Here is a 17,375-nt window from a genome sequence, read left to right as displayed (position 1 = left end):
TAGACATATGTTTAAAGTGCTCTCCCGAATGGGGATGCTTTCCTGAACTGCAGTACGACTTAGGTGAGTGCACAGTGCAATGGCAGATGAAGTTCAGCATTGACAAATGCAAGGTAATGCACACTGAAGGAATAATTTGAATAAATAAATAAATACCACGTAGCTCTTACCTAGGGCTTTCATAAGTATCTCTCAAAGCACTTTACAAAGGGGGCAGTATCGTTAGCCTCATTTTTAAGATTGTGTACAACCGTGCCTCAGTTTCCCTAAGCACTCAGCAGAAAGATTTGGCATCACTGGAACCATCCCAGTGAAACCCTCTGCTCCATGTGCAACAGCTCTCAGAAAAGAAAACAAAATATGATGATGTCCAAACAACAGGACAGACGACAATCCTGAAAATACTGTAATGCCATTATATAACTGCCTGGTACCTCCTTCCCTGGAAAGCCATGTTTAGTTCTGGTTAACCTACTAAAAAAAAAGGCAGTAGGAATAGCAAGGTATCCATTCCCAGATGGGTGACAAATCACCCGAAGCCTAGAGGAGAGATTGAAAAGTTTCCCGTGTAGAGAGAACACTCAATTGAGGTATATTCGGAAATGAACGGCATAGAGCACTGGGCCCTTCTATTCACAAAACCTTCCTTCTGGCCTCACACTTCCCCTGCAACAAAGAACACACAGCACATGTGGCCTTTGCAGTCGCAGGGCCAGCCTTAGGGAACATGGCATCCTGGGCATACTTGTATTTTGGTCCTCTTGCCCCGGAGGGCATGGCAACCTCCCCATTTCCCCTGGCCCCCCCAAGCTCATTAGGCTCCCCACCCCTCTTTGTCCCTAACCCCTGCACTCCCCTTCTCCGCCTCTAACACCTGCACCCCCTTCTGTGCCTGTAACCTCTGCACCCCACTCCCGCACCCCACTCCCTGCTCCCCTAACCTTTGACCCCTCCTCCTGCACCCACGTGGGGAAACTGACCTAGATGTATGAAGCAGCTGGCATTGCTGCTCGTTCCCACCTTGAATGCTGCTCTTCTATGCATCCCTACAGGATTGTGGGGAGGTGGGGGGGGGGGAAAAAGAGGGGCGAGGAGTGACATCAGGGCTCCCTGCATCCAGGTCACTTTCCCCACCTGGGCTGCCTAAGGGGAGGGCAGCACAGCTAGATATATTGGGCCAAATTCATCCCTGAATTAACTTCATTAAAATCAAGAATGAATTTGACCTGTTGTCATGATTTTGTTTAAATCTGTCTTTTGTTGCATCCATTACCAGTAAAATAATCCCTACCAAAACCAAAGTACTGCTCTCTGAATTTCAAAACATTTCCAAGATGCCTGTATATTAATATTTCATCACCATATGGGCTTCCTATTGAGTCTCTAATGGCTTTGCTAATGCAGCTGTAGAAAAGCAAAGGCAGGCTGCGGCTGTGTGTGGGAAGAACAATGCTCCAAAGAACAGTTTATGGCAGTGGCTGCTAGTGTGACCATCTTGAATTTTTGAGCCTTCATGTATTTGTTTAGTGCTCTGAGTTCCAGTATGGGTCTCCAACCTCCCATTTTCGTGGGAAAAAGGAAGTATCGGGAATAAAAAACCTGCCTCTGAAATGTACAGGTATGGATTCGATGGCTCCCAGGCATATGAAGTGATCTATTTCCTGTCTTAACAGTCTCTCATGAGAAGGGTCCCTGAAGAGAGACAGGGAGGGAGTATGGGAGTATGTGTGAAATGAATAGAATACTCATTGGAGATAATCTCCAGAACCCATCTGTTGGTTGTTATGTGTTCCTAATTTTGGATCAGAGCAGTGTGGCATCCAAAGGGATGCGAGAGGTGAGAAAGTTGCAGCTGATGTTGCAGGGAGTGGTCTCTCAGGGCCTCAACCAAGGTATCAAAACTGGTGTTTCGGAGGGGAAAGTTGTGATGTTGAGGACTGAGGGCCTAATGGTTTACACCTCTGAAATTTGGACTTTTTCCGCTATGACTAAATTGCCTTTTCTGTACAGGGTATAGATTCCCAGTAACTGTAGCATGGCCCTGAAGTCTTCAAGAGTATCAAGCGATGAATTGGTCTTATCTGCAAACAATTTGGAGCCTTCGAAAGGACAGTTCTTGACTGTCATCTGTACCTCCTTCGGCAGCCCCAAAAGATACAACCACCATGCCCGTCACATCATGACCACTGTTGAAATCAAGCGGTCATCTTGTGGCATCTAGTGTGAGCTGGAGCGGGGGGAGGGGACACAGGGAGCTGCCAGCCCCGGAGCACCCATGGAGTTGGAGCCTATGTCCCTACTCTCCAGCATATCTACCTCTCCCCTCAGCTTAGTGTCATCTGCCAACTGCCAACTAGACATGGAGCCATTGATCACTACCCGTTGAGCCCGATGATCTAGCCAGCTTTCTATCCACCTTATAATCTAACTTGCTGGCAAAAATACTGTGGGAGACCATATCAAAAGCTTTGCTAAAGTCAAGATATATTACATTCACCGCTTTCCCCATATCTACAGAGCCAGTTATCTCATCATAGAAGGCAATCAGGTTGGTCAGGCATGACTTGCCCTTGGTGAATCCATGCTGACTGTTCCTGATCACTTTCCTCTCCTTGAAGTGCTTCAAAATGGATTCCTTGAGAATGTGCTCCATGATTTTGCCAGGGACTGAAGTGAGGTCTATAGTTCCCCAGGTTTTCTCTCTTCTCTTTTTAAAATATGGGCACTATATTTGCCTTTTTCCAATCGTCTAGGACCTCCCCCGATCGCCACAAATTTTCAAAGATAATGGCCAATGGCTCTGCAATCACATCAGGTAGTCAATCAACAGGTAGTGATCAACGGCTCCATGTCTAGTTGGCAGCCGGTTTCAAGCGGAGTGCCCCAAGGGTCAGTCCTGGGGCCGGTTTTGTTCAATATCTTCATTAATGATCTGGAGGATGGTGTGGACTGCACTCTCAGCAAGTTTGCAGATGACACTAAACTGGGAGGAGTGATAGATACGCTGGAGGGTAGAGATGGGAAACAGAGAGACCTAGACAAATTAGAGGATTGGGCCAAAAGAAACCTGATGAGGTTCAACAAGGACAAGTGCAGAGTCCTGCACTTAGGATGGAAGAATCCCATTCACTATTACAGACTAGGGACCGAATGGCTAGGCAGCAGTTCTGCAGAAAAGGACCTAGGGGTTACAGTGGACGAGAACCTGGATATGAGTCAACGGTGTTCCCTTGTTGCCAAGAAGGCTAACTGCTTTTTGGGCTCTATAAGTAGGGGCATTGCCAGCTGATCGAGGGACGTGATCATTCCCCTCTATTCGACATTGGTGAGGCCTCATCTGGAGTACTGTGTCCAGTTTTGGGCCTCCCACTACAAGAAGGATGTGGAAAAATTGGAAAGAGTCCAGTGGAGGGCAACAAAAATGAATATGGGGCTGGAGCACATGACTTATGAGGAGAGGCTGAGGGAACTGGGATTGTTTAGTCTGCAGAAGAGAAAAATGAGGGGGGATTTGATAGCTGCTTTCAACTACCTGAAAGGGGGTTCCAAAGAGGATGGATCTAGACTGTTCTCAGTGGTAGCAGATGACAGAACAAGGAGTAATGGTCTCAAGTTGCAGTGGGGGAGGTTTAGGTTGGATATTAGGAAAAACTTTTTCACTAGGAGGGTGGTGAAGTACTGGAATGGGAGGTGGTGGAATCTCCTTCCTTAGAGGTTTTTAAGGTCCAGAGGTGAGCAACAAAGATGATCAGAGGGATGGAATGTAAGCTATATGAGCAAAGGCTGAAGGAACTGGCAATCTTTAGTTTGGAAAAGAGGAGATTGAGGAGGGACATGGTAGCGGTCTTCAAATACTTGAAAGGCTGCCATAAAAAGATGGAGAAATGTTGTTCTCTCTTGCCACAGAAGCAGAATAAGAGGCAATAGGTTCAAACTACAGCATAGCAGATTTAGATTAAATCTCAGGAAAATATTCCTACCTGTCAGAAGAGTAGGACAATGGTATAGACTGCCTAGGGAGATAGTGGAAGCTCCTTCATTGGAGGTTTTCAAAAGGAGGCTGGAGAGCCATCTGCTTGGATGGTTTAGATACAACAAATCCTGCATCTTGGCAGGGGGTTAGACTAGATCAGTGGTTTTCAAACTTTTTTTCTGGGGACCCAGTTGAAGAAAATTGTTGATGCCCGTGACCCAGCGGAGCTGGGGATGAGGGATTTGGGGTGTTGGAGGGACTCAGGGCTGGGGAGAGGGTTGGGGTGCGGGGGTGAGGGCTGAGGGGTGGGACTGGGAATGAGGGGTTCAGGGTGTGAGAGGGGGCTCTGGGCTGTGGCAGGGGATTGGGATACAGGAGGGGCTCCAGGTTGAAGGGGGCTCAGGGATGGGGTAGGGAGTTGGGGTGGGGGAGGGGGTCAGGGCTCTGGGCTGGGGGTGCAGGTTCTGGGATGGGGCCAGGGATGGGGTAGGGAGTTGGGGTGGGGGAGGGGGCCAGGGCTCTGGGCTGGGGGTGCAGGTTCTGGGATGGGGCCAGGGATGAGGGGTTTGGGGTGCAGGAAGGGGTTCCAGGTTTGGGGGGCTCTTGGCTGGGGCAGGGGATTGGGGTGCGGGGTTGGGGCACAGACTTCTTGAACCACAGGAACTTGCAACTCTCCTTTGCAGAATGTTTGCCTTAGGAGAAAGTTCTCAGAAAGAACAGAATTATTTTGGAAGAAACTGCAAAGAAAAGTGCAGGGGGTGATCTATTTCTAAAAGCCCACTGGGACTCTGGCCAGAATTCTAAAGGAAAGAACTCCAGGTGGGTGATTGAGTGGCTAGACTGGAATATGTCTGCACTGTTCTGCCCTTTCTGCTATAGGAAACTTCTCACAAGCAAACATGAGGCAGAGGTTTTAAATACTGTAAACACCAACATAATTTCCCATTAGGGTACGAGCCATTCCTTGCTGCCAGAATTTTTAACTAATGGCTTTGGAGAGTTTTGAAATGCTGTTTCCAAAAATAAGGATCCATGCAGGGATTAACATGTCTGCAGAAGAGAAGAATGAGGGGGGATTTGATAGCTGCTTTCAACTACCTGAAAGGGGGTTCCAAAGAGGATGGATCTAGACTGTTCTCAGTGGTAGCAGATGACAGAACAAGGAGCAATGGTCTCAAGTTGCAGTGGGGGAGGTTTCAGTTGGATATTAGGAAAAACTTTTTCACTAGGAGGGTGGTGAAGCACTGGAATGGGTTACCTAGGGAGGTGGTGGAATCTCCTTCCTTAGAGGTTTTTAAGGTCAGGCTTGACAAAGCCCTGGCTGGGATGATTTAGTTGGGGATTGGTCCTGCTTTGAGCAGGGGGTGGGACTAGATGACCTTCCAAGGTCCCTTCCAACCCTGAGATTCTATGATTCTATGTCACTCAAGCCAAAAAAGGAGAGAAAGTCTCCGTGCTTCCCTCTGTCATATGCCAACAGTAAGCCCCAGGGAAGAGAGAATTCTCCCTTTGGAGCAAGCCAAAACATTTGTGGTTTCTGCTGCGTAAATCCACACTTACAGCCGGTGATGACAGCATCTCCTCAGAGTCTCCCCTCCATAGGTACTCACAAGAACATAAAAATGTCCATACTGGGACAGACTAAAGGTCCAGCTAACCCTCTGTATCCTGTCTTCCGAGAGTGACCAGTGCCTGATACTTCACGCATATGTGCCGGAAGTGTACGAGTCACCACCTGCCCCAGGGTTCACAGGACAAGTGTGATTTTCCAGACTCTCTCTCATACCATATGATCATTTCAGAATACAGCCTGATGACAATGTTGCATCACATCTGGTAAGAGGCCTTATCAGAGTACACTGAACAACCATATGGGACTTACCTGGCTCCACCACCTCCGAGCACTAGGGCCACAGCATTTCCAGTCAAAACACGGGCTAGTCGAGAGAAGTCAGAGTGACGGTCTGGTGGTTTCTGAAATACTCGTTCATACATTTCTATCTGCAGAGCAGAGAAAGGGCAATTTAGAGCATGGTTTTCACACATGTGCAATGCACCATTAGGAAGTAGGTAGACATAGCTAGATTAAAGCTAGCACTGTAACAATAGCCAAATCACTACCATTGTTACCTGTGCTAGCTAGATTCAAGTGAAGGTATAACTGTAGCATGGGTAGGATCCTCATGCTGGTTTTAATCTAGCTATCACTAGATGCTCTCTTCATGGCAGTTCAGAACCACAAGCCACCGTGGTTCTGCCTTAGCAAGTGTGAGCATGAACTTTGCCAGAGATTAGCATGTGTGTCATCTCCTTGACACTCCAGCCTGTCTGCCTTGCCAGCCAACTCCTCAAGACTCTACCAGTCTAAACCCTGTCTTGCAGGCAGGGGTGGCTCTAGGGATTTTGCCGCCTCAAGCACGGCAGGCAGGCTGCCTCCGGCGGTTTGCCTGCGGAGGGTCCTCCGAAGCCACGGGACCAGCGGACTCTCTGCAGGCAAGTTGCCTGGAGCCGCCCCTGCTTGCAGGTAACAACCAGTGACTCCTCAATTCGTGAGTTCCCCAGACACATCTCCCTGGATCGTGCTGTCCCTCTCACCAGACACTCTCAGAAGTTAAGTTCCCTGTCTCCAAAGAGAGACAGCGCACACCAGTTCGCTAGCTTAGCTAAAGACTCACACTGACTTCAATATAACAGCACTGAGCTGATTTATAGTACAACTAAGAATGCATTTATTAACAAAGAAAAGATATTTAAGTGATACTTAGCAAGAGTAAAAGAGACAGGCATGGCTACTAACAAAACAATATGAAACATGCTTTCCAATGTCTACTACTAACTTTGCCTAAACAGTTTTCTCACTTACATTAAGCCACCAGCATCTCCAATCCTTCTGGCAAGAGGATCCAATGTTCACAGAATCAGAGGGTGCTGTCTCCTTTGTTCCCTAAATGATGCTCTCCTTATATTTCCCCAAAGTCCACTGTCTTTCCTCAAGAGCCAGGAAGACTTCCTGGGGATACAGACTCTGTCCCCTAGCGTGCTCACTAAGCTATCTTCCCCTTAACTTGATTACTGTGATTATCTTACATGTACATGTGCTTTCATTGTCCTCTGCCTGCAAGCAAGACGGACAGACAGGTCAATGCACATTCCTTTGTCTAGTGTAGGCTGGGTTTATGCACTGCTGTCCAAACACATCTGAAGAACATACTTCCAGCACATACATAATTCATTATATACAACGCATCACCAGTTTACATACAATCCCATACAAGATTTCCTTTGGATACATATTATGATGACAGTGTGTTGGGTTTCTGAGTGTGTCAGGCCTGATATGAGTTACTATACAGTGGGCCCCCTGCCAGAGGGCATGAAGGGGCTCTTGGGGTCATGCACAAGTAACAACACAAGTGAAGACATGATGGCACAGGCTTGTGCTTGGACAGCTAGCCTAAGTACAGGCCCACCAGGGACCTTGGATACATCCTCAGGTTGCTAACCTGTGCTGAAGCCTGTGCCACTGGTCTTCACTGATACTGTTACTGGGGCTAGTTTTCATCTTGCTCCATCTACACATGCTACAATCACATCTTCACTTGCAGCTAAGGTATACTCTAAATGAGGAAGCTGCCCTTTGGAGGAAGATCATGTGTGTTTGAACAGAGACTTCATTCTTCAAGGAGCTACCAATTATTACCACCAGGAACATGCCCGGCCTGGACAGGGACCTGAATTTGTAGAGCTTCAATTGTTCAAAATAGTAACAAATATCTAATTTCACTAACAATAACATGCCTTAACCACTTCAAGTGTCCATGATAAACAATCCTACAAGCAACCTAGGAGCATACTATATATCTCCTCTGCCCAGACCTTTTACATGCCTTCAATTTGTATACTTTTCTATATCTTCCACATTTTCTATATCTGTATATCTGCTTTTTAGTATCTGTGGAACAATGCCTGTGTCCACCACTGCTTGGATCCTCATTCAGACCTTCATCTCCTGTTGCCACCGTTCTTACAATAATTTTCAATATAGGCTCGCCAAGTTCAAAGTCTCTAGTATGTGCATGGTACTGCTAACCAATTTCACACTTGTACAAATAAGTGCAACAACTTTACCCCAACCTCAAATTCTCCCCATTTGTTTCAGAACACTGCTCCAAGGTCAGGCCCCATCAGCCTACCCTGGCCTTGCCCCTCGTCTCTGCTCCTCCCCTCGCTGAATGTTTGCCTCCACATTCCTTCATACTGTCTTGCCTCTGCCCAGGCAAGCCCCACCTCGTCTGCAGCTCCAACTGCACAGAAAAATTCCCCTGTTCCTCTGCTTCATCAGCTCGCTTCCATTTCTTTTTATCTGAAAATCTCTCCCCTCCCCTGCATGCATCTTTTCATTCCTTTTTTCCTTCGGCCATTTATTATTTAACTCTGGGAAGCACCTGGAGACGCCTTTGGCATGGAAAACATTACACAAATAAAAGTTGCTTTAATTTTATGACAAGCACAGTGCAGCTGGGATATTGCAAACCTCTCTTATCACTTATGCAAATCTCACTCATCTGGATCAAGGTTCTGTTTCCAGAAAACAAAGGGACTAATAAATAGTGGGTTCAGATAGTGGGGGAAGCCTGCTTGCTGGCTCTCTAATTACCTGGCAAAGGGTTGCCCAGGGAGAAGGGGACTCTCAATACCTAGAGCCAAGGAAGCTACGGATACATTGAAAGCACTTTTGTACCCAGAATCTATTCAAAGGCTTTTACATTGGAATAAAAGGCCCATGGCATAGCCACAGCTGGTCTGGGAGCCGAGGCTATGGCTGAGCTGGAGCAGAGCTGGGGGCAAAGCGGGGCTGGGCTCCTTAACTGAACTGGCTCGTTAGCACTGACCCCCCACTTGGTAAGGCAACTCCCATCTTTTCATGTGCTATGATATATATGTGCCATGCACTGCTACAGACAAGGGACCGAATGGCTGGGCAGCAGTTCTGCAGAAAAGGACCTAGGGGTTACGGTGGACGAAAAGCTGAATATGAGTCAACAGTGTGCCCTTGTTGCCAAGAAGGCTAATGGCATTTTGGGTTGTATAAGTAGGGGCATTTCCAGCAGATCGAGGGATGTGATCATTCCCCTCTACTCAGCACTGGTGAGGCCTCATTTGGAGTACTGTGTCCAGTTTTGGGCCCCACACTACAAGAAGGATGTGGATAAATTGGAGAGAGTCCAGCGGAGGGCAACAAAAATGATTAGGTGGCTGGAGCACATGACTTATGAGGAGAGGCTGAGGGAACTGGGATTGTTTAGTCTGCAGAAGAGAAGAATGAGGGGGGATTTGATAGCTGCTTTCAACTACCTGAAAGGGGGTTCCAAAGAGGATGGATCTAGACTGTTCTCAGTGGTAGAAGATGACAGAACAAGGAGTAATGGTCTCAAGTTGCAGAGGGGGAGGTTTAGGCTGGATATTAGGAAAAACTTTTTCACTAGCAGGGTGGTGAAGAACTGGAATGGGTTACCTAGGGAGGTAGTGGAATCTCCTTCCTTAGAGGTTTTTAAGGTCAGGCTTGACAAAGCCCTGGCTGGGATGATTTAGTTGGGTTTGGTCCTGCTTTGAGCAGGGGGTTGGACTAGATGACCTCCTGAGGTCCCTTCCAACCCTGAGATTCTATGATTCTATGATTCTATGATATTCTGCTTACTATATTTTTCACTCCATGCAGCTGATGAAGTGGGTTTTAGCCCACAAAAGCTTATGTCCAAATAAATTTGTTAGTCACTAAGATGCCACAAGGATTCCTAGTTGTTTTTGCTGGTATCTTAATAGCTCACCATGCGTCCCATGTGGTCTGTTTACTGTATTTGTTCAGCTCTCAATATTTCAGGACAAAACAACCCTAAGTTACCCCACAACTCAAAAAGTAAAATCTTTCACATAAGAAATGGTTACTCACTCTGTGCAGTAACTGTGGTTCTTTGAGATGTGTGTCCCTACGGGAGCTCCAATCTAGGTGCACATTGATTGGAGATTTTTTATAGCAGTGTCCGTGTCACCTGCGCATGCATGCTAGTCAGTCTTGTGCCCTGTGCCGTTGTTATATAACCGCCCTCATTTCCTCCTCTACCTCCAAGCTCCACAGCAGAGAACTCTGAAGCAGAGGGGAAGGAGGACAGGTAGTGGAGTGTCTGTAGGGGGCCACATCTCGAATAACGACAGCGATTGCACAGGATGAGGAACGATTTCTTCTTCTTCCACCCTATGGGTGCTGCACTCTAAGAGACTTCTGAGCAGCTCATCAAAGAAAGTACAGCCAAACCAAACACAGTATCAGCAGCAGAGTTGTGAGTTATAGCATTCTGTTAGGTGAACAAGTGGTGGCCTTACGTATTTCAGTAACGGGCACGTTCTTGAGGAATGCCATAGTTGTGAAAATGGACCTAATAGAATGAGTGCATATATTCAAAGGTGTTAGAATATTGAAAGATTTGTAGCAAGAATTAATACAGACTGATCTCCACTTGGAAAGCCTTTGATTAGAGATTGCAGACCCTTTTGACTATCTGCTACTGAAGCAAACAACTTGTGGGTCGTTCTGAAGGACTCTGCCCAGTCCAGATAAAAGGCCAGGGCTCTCCTGACTTCATGGGTGTGCAGCAGTGCCTCCTGGTTATCTAGATGCAGTATGGGGTGGAAAACAGGCAGGTAAATGGGTTGGTTAATATGAAACTCAGAAGAAACTTTGGGTAAAATTTTGAGGGTGTTGCAGCATGGCCTTGTCCTTAAAAACTACTGTGAAAGGGGGCATGTAATCAGGGCTCCTAGTTCCTCAACCTGCTGCACCAACATGATGGCTATCAGGAATGCTGTCTTCATTGATAAATGGAGCAGTGAGCAGGTGGCTGTTGGTTCAAACGGGGGTCTTGTGAAGCATTTAAGGACTCGACTGAAGTCCCAAACAGGAGTAGGGCATTGGACTGGCGTGCAGAGGTTTCCAAGTCCCCTGAAGAATCTTGCTGTGGTTGGGTGGGCAAAGGTGGACTAACCCTTTAATGGGGGGTAGAAAACCGTGATAACTGCCAGGTAAACTCTTATGGAGCTCATTGAGAGTCCCAAGCTTTTTAGAGTTAGGATATAGTCCAGTATATCCAGCAGCAACGAGGTCATTGGTGGCATATGTTTGAAGTCACACCAACAGAAATCTCGTCCATTTTTGAGAGTATGTGCAGCGAGTGGATTGCTTCCTGCTGTGCAATAGTACTCATTTTACATCCTCTGAGCAGGTTGCCTCTAATCCCATGAACCATCAACCATGGTTTGAGACGAAGCACTGCGAGATTGGGGTGAAGGACTGTAGTGAGGTGGTGTAGCTCTCTGCGAGCCCGGATGGGGAAGAGCCTGTCCGGAGGCTGGAGTGGGAGGAGCTAGGGAGCTCTGAACCCGCCCCCAGAGGGTCAGGCGGTGACCTGGAAGTATAAAGGCTCGCCCTCAGAGCTCAGTAAGGCCCCAGCCGCTGGAGAGACCAGACGTCTCCAGCCTAGCCCGTGACTGGGAAGACCCCGCGGCCCAAGCTACAGGCCAGGACTGACCTGACTAGCCCTGCGCCCGCTACCCGGAGGAGTTGCCGGACCCGCCCTGTGGCCGCTACTCAGAGGAGTTGCTGGGCCTGAGGAACCTATGGTGCTGGACCCCCCAGAGGACAACACCCTGACCCAGGTACTAACCAAGGGGCAGGCTGGAAGTAGCCCAGGGGCAGCCCACCCTAGTCTGGCTGCAGCACTGCCAGAGCCGATGTCAGTGTGTTGCGGCCAGGATCCGCACTGACTAAGCAGCGGGTCTTCTGCCGCTGCTAGGGTCCCGGGCTGGGACGCAGTGAAGTGGGAGGGCCTGCGTCCCCCCTGCCACCCAATTCGTGGGTCTCCCCCTCTCCCTTCCCCAGGCCTTTTGCCCCGCCCTGACCCAAGACCTGGGCTTCCTGTCGCTTGTACTGTTACTGCTCAGCCCTGCCTGAGGGCCTGACTCACTGTTGCCCCACCCTGACCCTGGGCCTGGGCTGACGGTGCATATTTCAGTTACCGCAAGGGCTGCCGAGGGAGACCCCGTGGACAGACTAATTCCCCCAAATGTCAACTGCGGTTAGTGAGCTGGTGTGGCTCCCCACCACCCTGGAGAGGGTTGAGCCCCAGCTAACCCTTGTACAAGTATCATCTCGCTTTCCTGGGACAGAAGATGAGGAGCGGCGTGGAGAGTGATTGAGAGCAAACGGCCAGCTGAATCAGGTAAGAAATCTGGGCCAGGTCGGAACTGTTAGGATGACTCTGGCTTTGTCCTTTTTTATTCTGAGCATAACTTTGGAGCCCAAGTGGGTTCCTTTGGTACCAAGGAAGCAGAAGTGCACTTCTTGCCACCTCGGTCTGCTAACAGTGCAATCTCTCTGGACCAAGGCTTTGCCATCTTTCAATCTAGTGATGCCCTGGGCAACAGAGGACCAGCCGCCTCGCGGGTACCTGACTGGAGAGCATATGGTGCCTGAGTGGTTGAAGAGACTGACAACCTTGTTGTTTTTTTTTGAGGTACATTCTCTACCTGATGATCCAGGGGCATGGGCCTTTAAGGAATTATGAGCGGAGTCTTGGGTCTTCCTCTTAGATGACCCAGAGATATGGGCCTCCAATATTGTGGAGGCAGCAGATTTGCTCAGAGACCAGAGTACAGGGGGTGTCCCTTGGCATAGGTCAGAAGCCGGGCATAGAGAGCGCTCCATCATGAGGAAATGAAGTTTTATCTCCATGTTTTTCCAGGCTCTTGATTTCAGCGCCAGACAGATGTAGCTCTCCTGGGCAACGTATGATTCCCCAGATGCAGTGGGAGTGCCTGTCACTTACCGGGATCACCTCCTGGCATAACAGACAATGTTTGAAGCTGGGAGAACTACTACCTAGTATCCATAATATATAACACATATGAAAGAAAAATATATATTTTTTAAACTAGGACGCTTAACTACTACTACTTACAACTAATTAGTCGAATGCTAAGAGCTACTAAGGGCAGGTCTACATTACGGGGCTAAATTGACCTAAGTTACGCAACTCCAGCTACATGAATAATGTAACTGGAGTCGACGTACCTTAGGTCGACTTCTGGGAGAAACTCTCCCATCGACTTACTTTATGCTTCTCGTTTCAGTGGAGTACCAGAGTTGACAGGAGAGCAATCAGTGGTCGATTTAGCGGGTCTTCACCAGACCCACTAAACTGATCCCTGGTGGATCAACTGCCACACGTCAATCCCCTGGTAAATGGAAACAAGCCCTCAGACTATCTATTAACATAAGAAACGAGGACAAGTTGAGGAAACCTCAATGGGAACAACTGCCAGAGCTCCATCTAAGGTTGAGGTGGTTCAGGAACCAAGGGTGCTTCACCCACACAGTGTTATATAACAACGGCATGGGGGACAAGGCTGACTAGAGCACACATGCAGGCCAAAAATGGACATTGCTGTGATAAATCTCTAATCAAAGGCGCATGGGGTGCTAGAAAACCTAGAGTGGAGCACCCGTAGGGACACTACTAGAAGAAAAACAGAAGTTTTCACTCATGCATTAACACTTTCCCTCCCACCCAGTATAGAAGAACTCAAGCATCTGATAAAAACATGAAGAGAAGCAGGAGATTCATCTGTTTCACAGCAAAATGAGCAATTGGAAGGTCCTGCTAAACACCTGATGAGCCAACACAGCAGCTCTCTACTATTTAATTACTGAGCTTAGTAAGATTCTTGAGTTCCTTCCTGATGAAAAATTGCAGCATGCAAGACGTAAACAAAAGCAAATGATGCTTCCATAAGCTGCATTCAGAGTTCATAAGCCAAAAGGGGGGAAGGCAGAAAAATGGTAGATGTGGACAGCAGTAATCACAGACATGATGTTACTACAATATTAAGAGTCTGGGTTTTAATACAAGCAATGATTTTAATGCCAGTGCTGTCAACAGTTGCATTTGCACAACTGGTACTGTCTGCATGTAGGAGGTAAAGATCATAGGAATATTATGACTCGCATATGATGGATGGGTTTTCTCCTGGAAGATCAGGAGGCAGATCAAAGCTGTTCATATTGCAGTGTCGAAGACCCACTCACAAACCCCCATCCAGAAGGCTGTAATTTACACAGCTAAAAATAATGAAAGTTCCTTTTTAAAGTATAAAAAAATTGAAATATGTACATTTGTTTCCCTCTAAGGATGCTTACACGTTAGCATTACTGCTGACCAATACAGGGTGGGCCACAGATAGTGCACAGGCATAATTGAAGACAACTAACTTACAGGCAAAAGCCAAATATTTCTCCTCTTCATTGATATGTTACCTAATCCCTTACAGACACAATGCAATTAGGAACAGACCCAGATGGACCTACAAGACCCATCCAAGCAGCAACAGATGAGGGGGATTGGCCCTTAATCAGTGGCTCTGAATCCTGTACGTGGCAGCAGAGATCCATATGAGAGAGGTCAATCGAAGACATGTAGTCTCCCGGGTGAACAGGTGCCAGAAGAGATAACAGTGTACCCATCCACCAAGAGCTAGAGCCTGTTCAAGGATTTCAGGTTCCCAACTGCTCTGAAGCCTCTGATTTTTTTTGATTTTTTTTTTGGTGAGTCTATGAAAAAAATACATTCCACAGAAAGTTATGGATGGGGGAACATGCTTTATAGCTCTGATATTCAGACGATGCTGAACGGCATGGTGGCAGTGTCTGGGTAATCCTTTGACCCTGTAGCTTGCAAGTACCTTGTCAGAGGATAGGAGCTAAAGGAAATTAAAGGTTGCAACCTCGGATGATTGTCTTTAGCACTCATTTGTCCATTATGGAGAACCATGTGGAGAGGGGGGTGAACCAAAGGACAAAAAGGCACAAACATGTCCTCACCCCTCCTTCCTAGTCATGGCTGACAGATTACGCCTTCAGACACACAGAGAATTGGCTCAGCTTGTGTCACTAACAAAATCATTAAACAAACTGAGCAGGATTTTAATTTTCTTTTAGATGTCATAATCAGAGTGTAGCCCACAAACTTGTTTCCTTCAACATTTCAGAACAAACCAATGTTAAGGGATGTCACCCTCCCTGGTATTTAAAGAGGGGACCTAGGTCAACAAATAAGCTAAGGGAAGGCTTGCCAGCCAAACACATGGAAATAATAACATTTTGCATGGTCACATTTTTCATCTATAAACAGAGACAGTGAGGCAAAGAAGAGAAGGACAAAATATTAGGCATATAACCCACATTTAGGTACTAAAGAGAGGTGGCCTAATTTTCAAAGTTGAAGAGCACCAAGAGCTCCCAGTGTAATCAATGGGATAGAACTGATCCCTAAATGAACAGCTAACTAGAGCTGAAGCTCTCTCACTCTCTTTCTAACACTACAGCAGTTTATCTACGTTAAAGATGGACCTGCCTGCAAAATAAGTTACTTCTTCTCTACAACTTCAACTAGGCAGAATCCCATGATACACAACCAAGCTTCACATTGATGCCATTTCCAATTGTTCTGACATTTTGTTACAAAACCTGGAGGCTGGGGGAATTTGTAAGAGAAACAGCTACTCAGCCTTCACTGTATTAAGGTGGCCACCAGTTTTGACCACATGTTTAAAAGGCTCCCTCTTCCACTGAGTTGAAAATGTGCAATTGCGCTGCATGACAAGATATGGGGGTTTGAGATACTGGGGTTTGTTTTGCTGTGGGTGGTGGTGTTTTGGGTTGGTTTGTTTTTCCCAGATTTATAGGATTTAGGTGGGAAGCCTATGACAGATACAGAGGCAGCAGTTTTAGTGACCCAAGCAGTGGAAGACACAATGAAGATGACTGGATGTGGAAGCTGCAGTATGTACATGATCCTGGAGGGGGTACCTGAAAAGAGTTTTGTCTGCATGAAGTGCCGCCTGATAGAGCTGATGGAAGAAAAGATCCGAGGATTGGAGAAACTCTGGTTGAGTTTAGAAGGGGGTTCGAGCGGATGATGGAGCAAAGACATGATGAGGCTGAAGGGAAAAGCTCAGACTTGCAGATGGAAGCAGGACCAAAGAACTCTGAGGGGAGACTGCTGGGTGAGGAAAGTGGACGGTGGAAGCATGTGACTAAGCGAACCAGGTAGAGGAAAAGACGGGCTAGTGAAGGAGCAACAGAGCTCAGGCACAGGTTTGCAGAGTTGGAAAATGAAGGGGCACAGCAGGTGGTCGCTGAAGGTGAGAGGGCAAGGAAGAAGAGAAGAGCAGCTAGCCCTATAAGGAGAGGGGAAGAGTCAATGGAGTTGACACCAAACATGAGCCCAGGAGGATACAGGATGGGTGGCAGAGGATTGCAAGGGTGAATAGGAATCGAGAGGACTTGCAGCCAGAGGGAACAGGGGACAGACCAGAGAATTGCACCATCACCAGGAAAAGGCAAGTCTACGTGATTGGGGACTCCTTACTGAGAAGAATAGAAAGGCCTGTAACCAGAGCTGATCCAGAGAACAGAAGGGTGTGCTGTCTGCCCGGTGCTAAGATACGGGATGTGGACCTGAGGCTGAAGGGGATCCTAACGGGAGTGGGAAAGAATCCGCTGATTGTCCTTCATGTGGGAATGAATGATACGGCTAGATTCTCGCTGGAACGTATCAAGGGAGACTATGCCAGCTGGGGAAGACACTTAAGGAAATCAAGGCTCAGGTGATCTTCAGTGGGATTCTGCCTATTCCTAGAGAAGGGCAAGGTGTGACAAGATTATGGAGATCAACAGATGGCTCAGGCAGTGGTGCTATAAAGAGGGCTTTGGGATGTATGGCCACTGGGAGGCATTCATGGACAGAGGACTGTTCGCTTGGGATGGACTTCACCTGAACAGGGAGAGAAACAGACTTCTAGGATGGAGGCTGACACAACTGATTAAGAGAGCTTTAAACTAGGAATTGGGGGGAGATGGTTGGGAGATGTCCAGGTAATCTCCACACCGGATTTTAACATTGAGAGGGAAGAAAATGAAGCAAGAAAGGATACTGTCGTGGGTAGGAGAATGGACATATGGAGGGAGGATACTGTAGATACAATTCTAATAGGTGATACTGGCGGTAGAACGTCTGGGCCTAATTGGGTAAAGACTGTGAGTGAAGCCAAACAGCAAGAATTAAGATGTTTGTACACCAATGCGAGGAGCCTAGGTAACAAAATAGAGAAACTAGAGTTACTGGTGCAGGAAGTGAAACCGGATATTGTAGGGATAACAGAAACATGGTGGAACAGTAGTCATGACTGGACTACAGGTATTGAAGGCTATGTGCTGTTTAGGAAAGACAGAAATAAAGGCAAAGGTGGTGGAGTAGCACTGTATATCAATGATGAGGTTAACTGTAAAGAA

At 47.3% G+C, this 17,375-nt stretch overlaps 1 protein-coding gene across 3 annotated transcripts in view; it reads right to left on the bottom strand.

The window, feature by feature from the left end:
- PNPLA7 (patatin like phospholipase domain containing 7) overlaps positions 1-17,375 on the bottom strand; it is a 420,389-nt gene that overhangs the window by 122,537 nt on the left and 280,477 nt on the right. For all 3 annotated transcript variants that reach the window (XM_044993121.1, XM_044993122.1, XM_044993123.1), the window contains one exon: positions 5,856-5,974. In XM_044993121.1, the coding sequence (XP_044849056.1) occupies positions 5,856-5,974 (119 nt within the window). The remainder of the gene's footprint in view (positions 1-5,855; positions 5,975-17,375) is intronic.

Source organism: Mauremys mutica, chromosome 18 (genome assembly GCF_020497125.1).
Source record: "Mauremys mutica isolate MM-2020 ecotype Southern chromosome 18, ASM2049712v1, whole genome shotgun sequence".
Lineage (NCBI taxonomy): Eukaryota > Metazoa > Chordata > Testudines > Geoemydidae > Mauremys > Mauremys mutica.
This window is presented reverse-complemented; position numbering and strand designations above follow the sequence as displayed.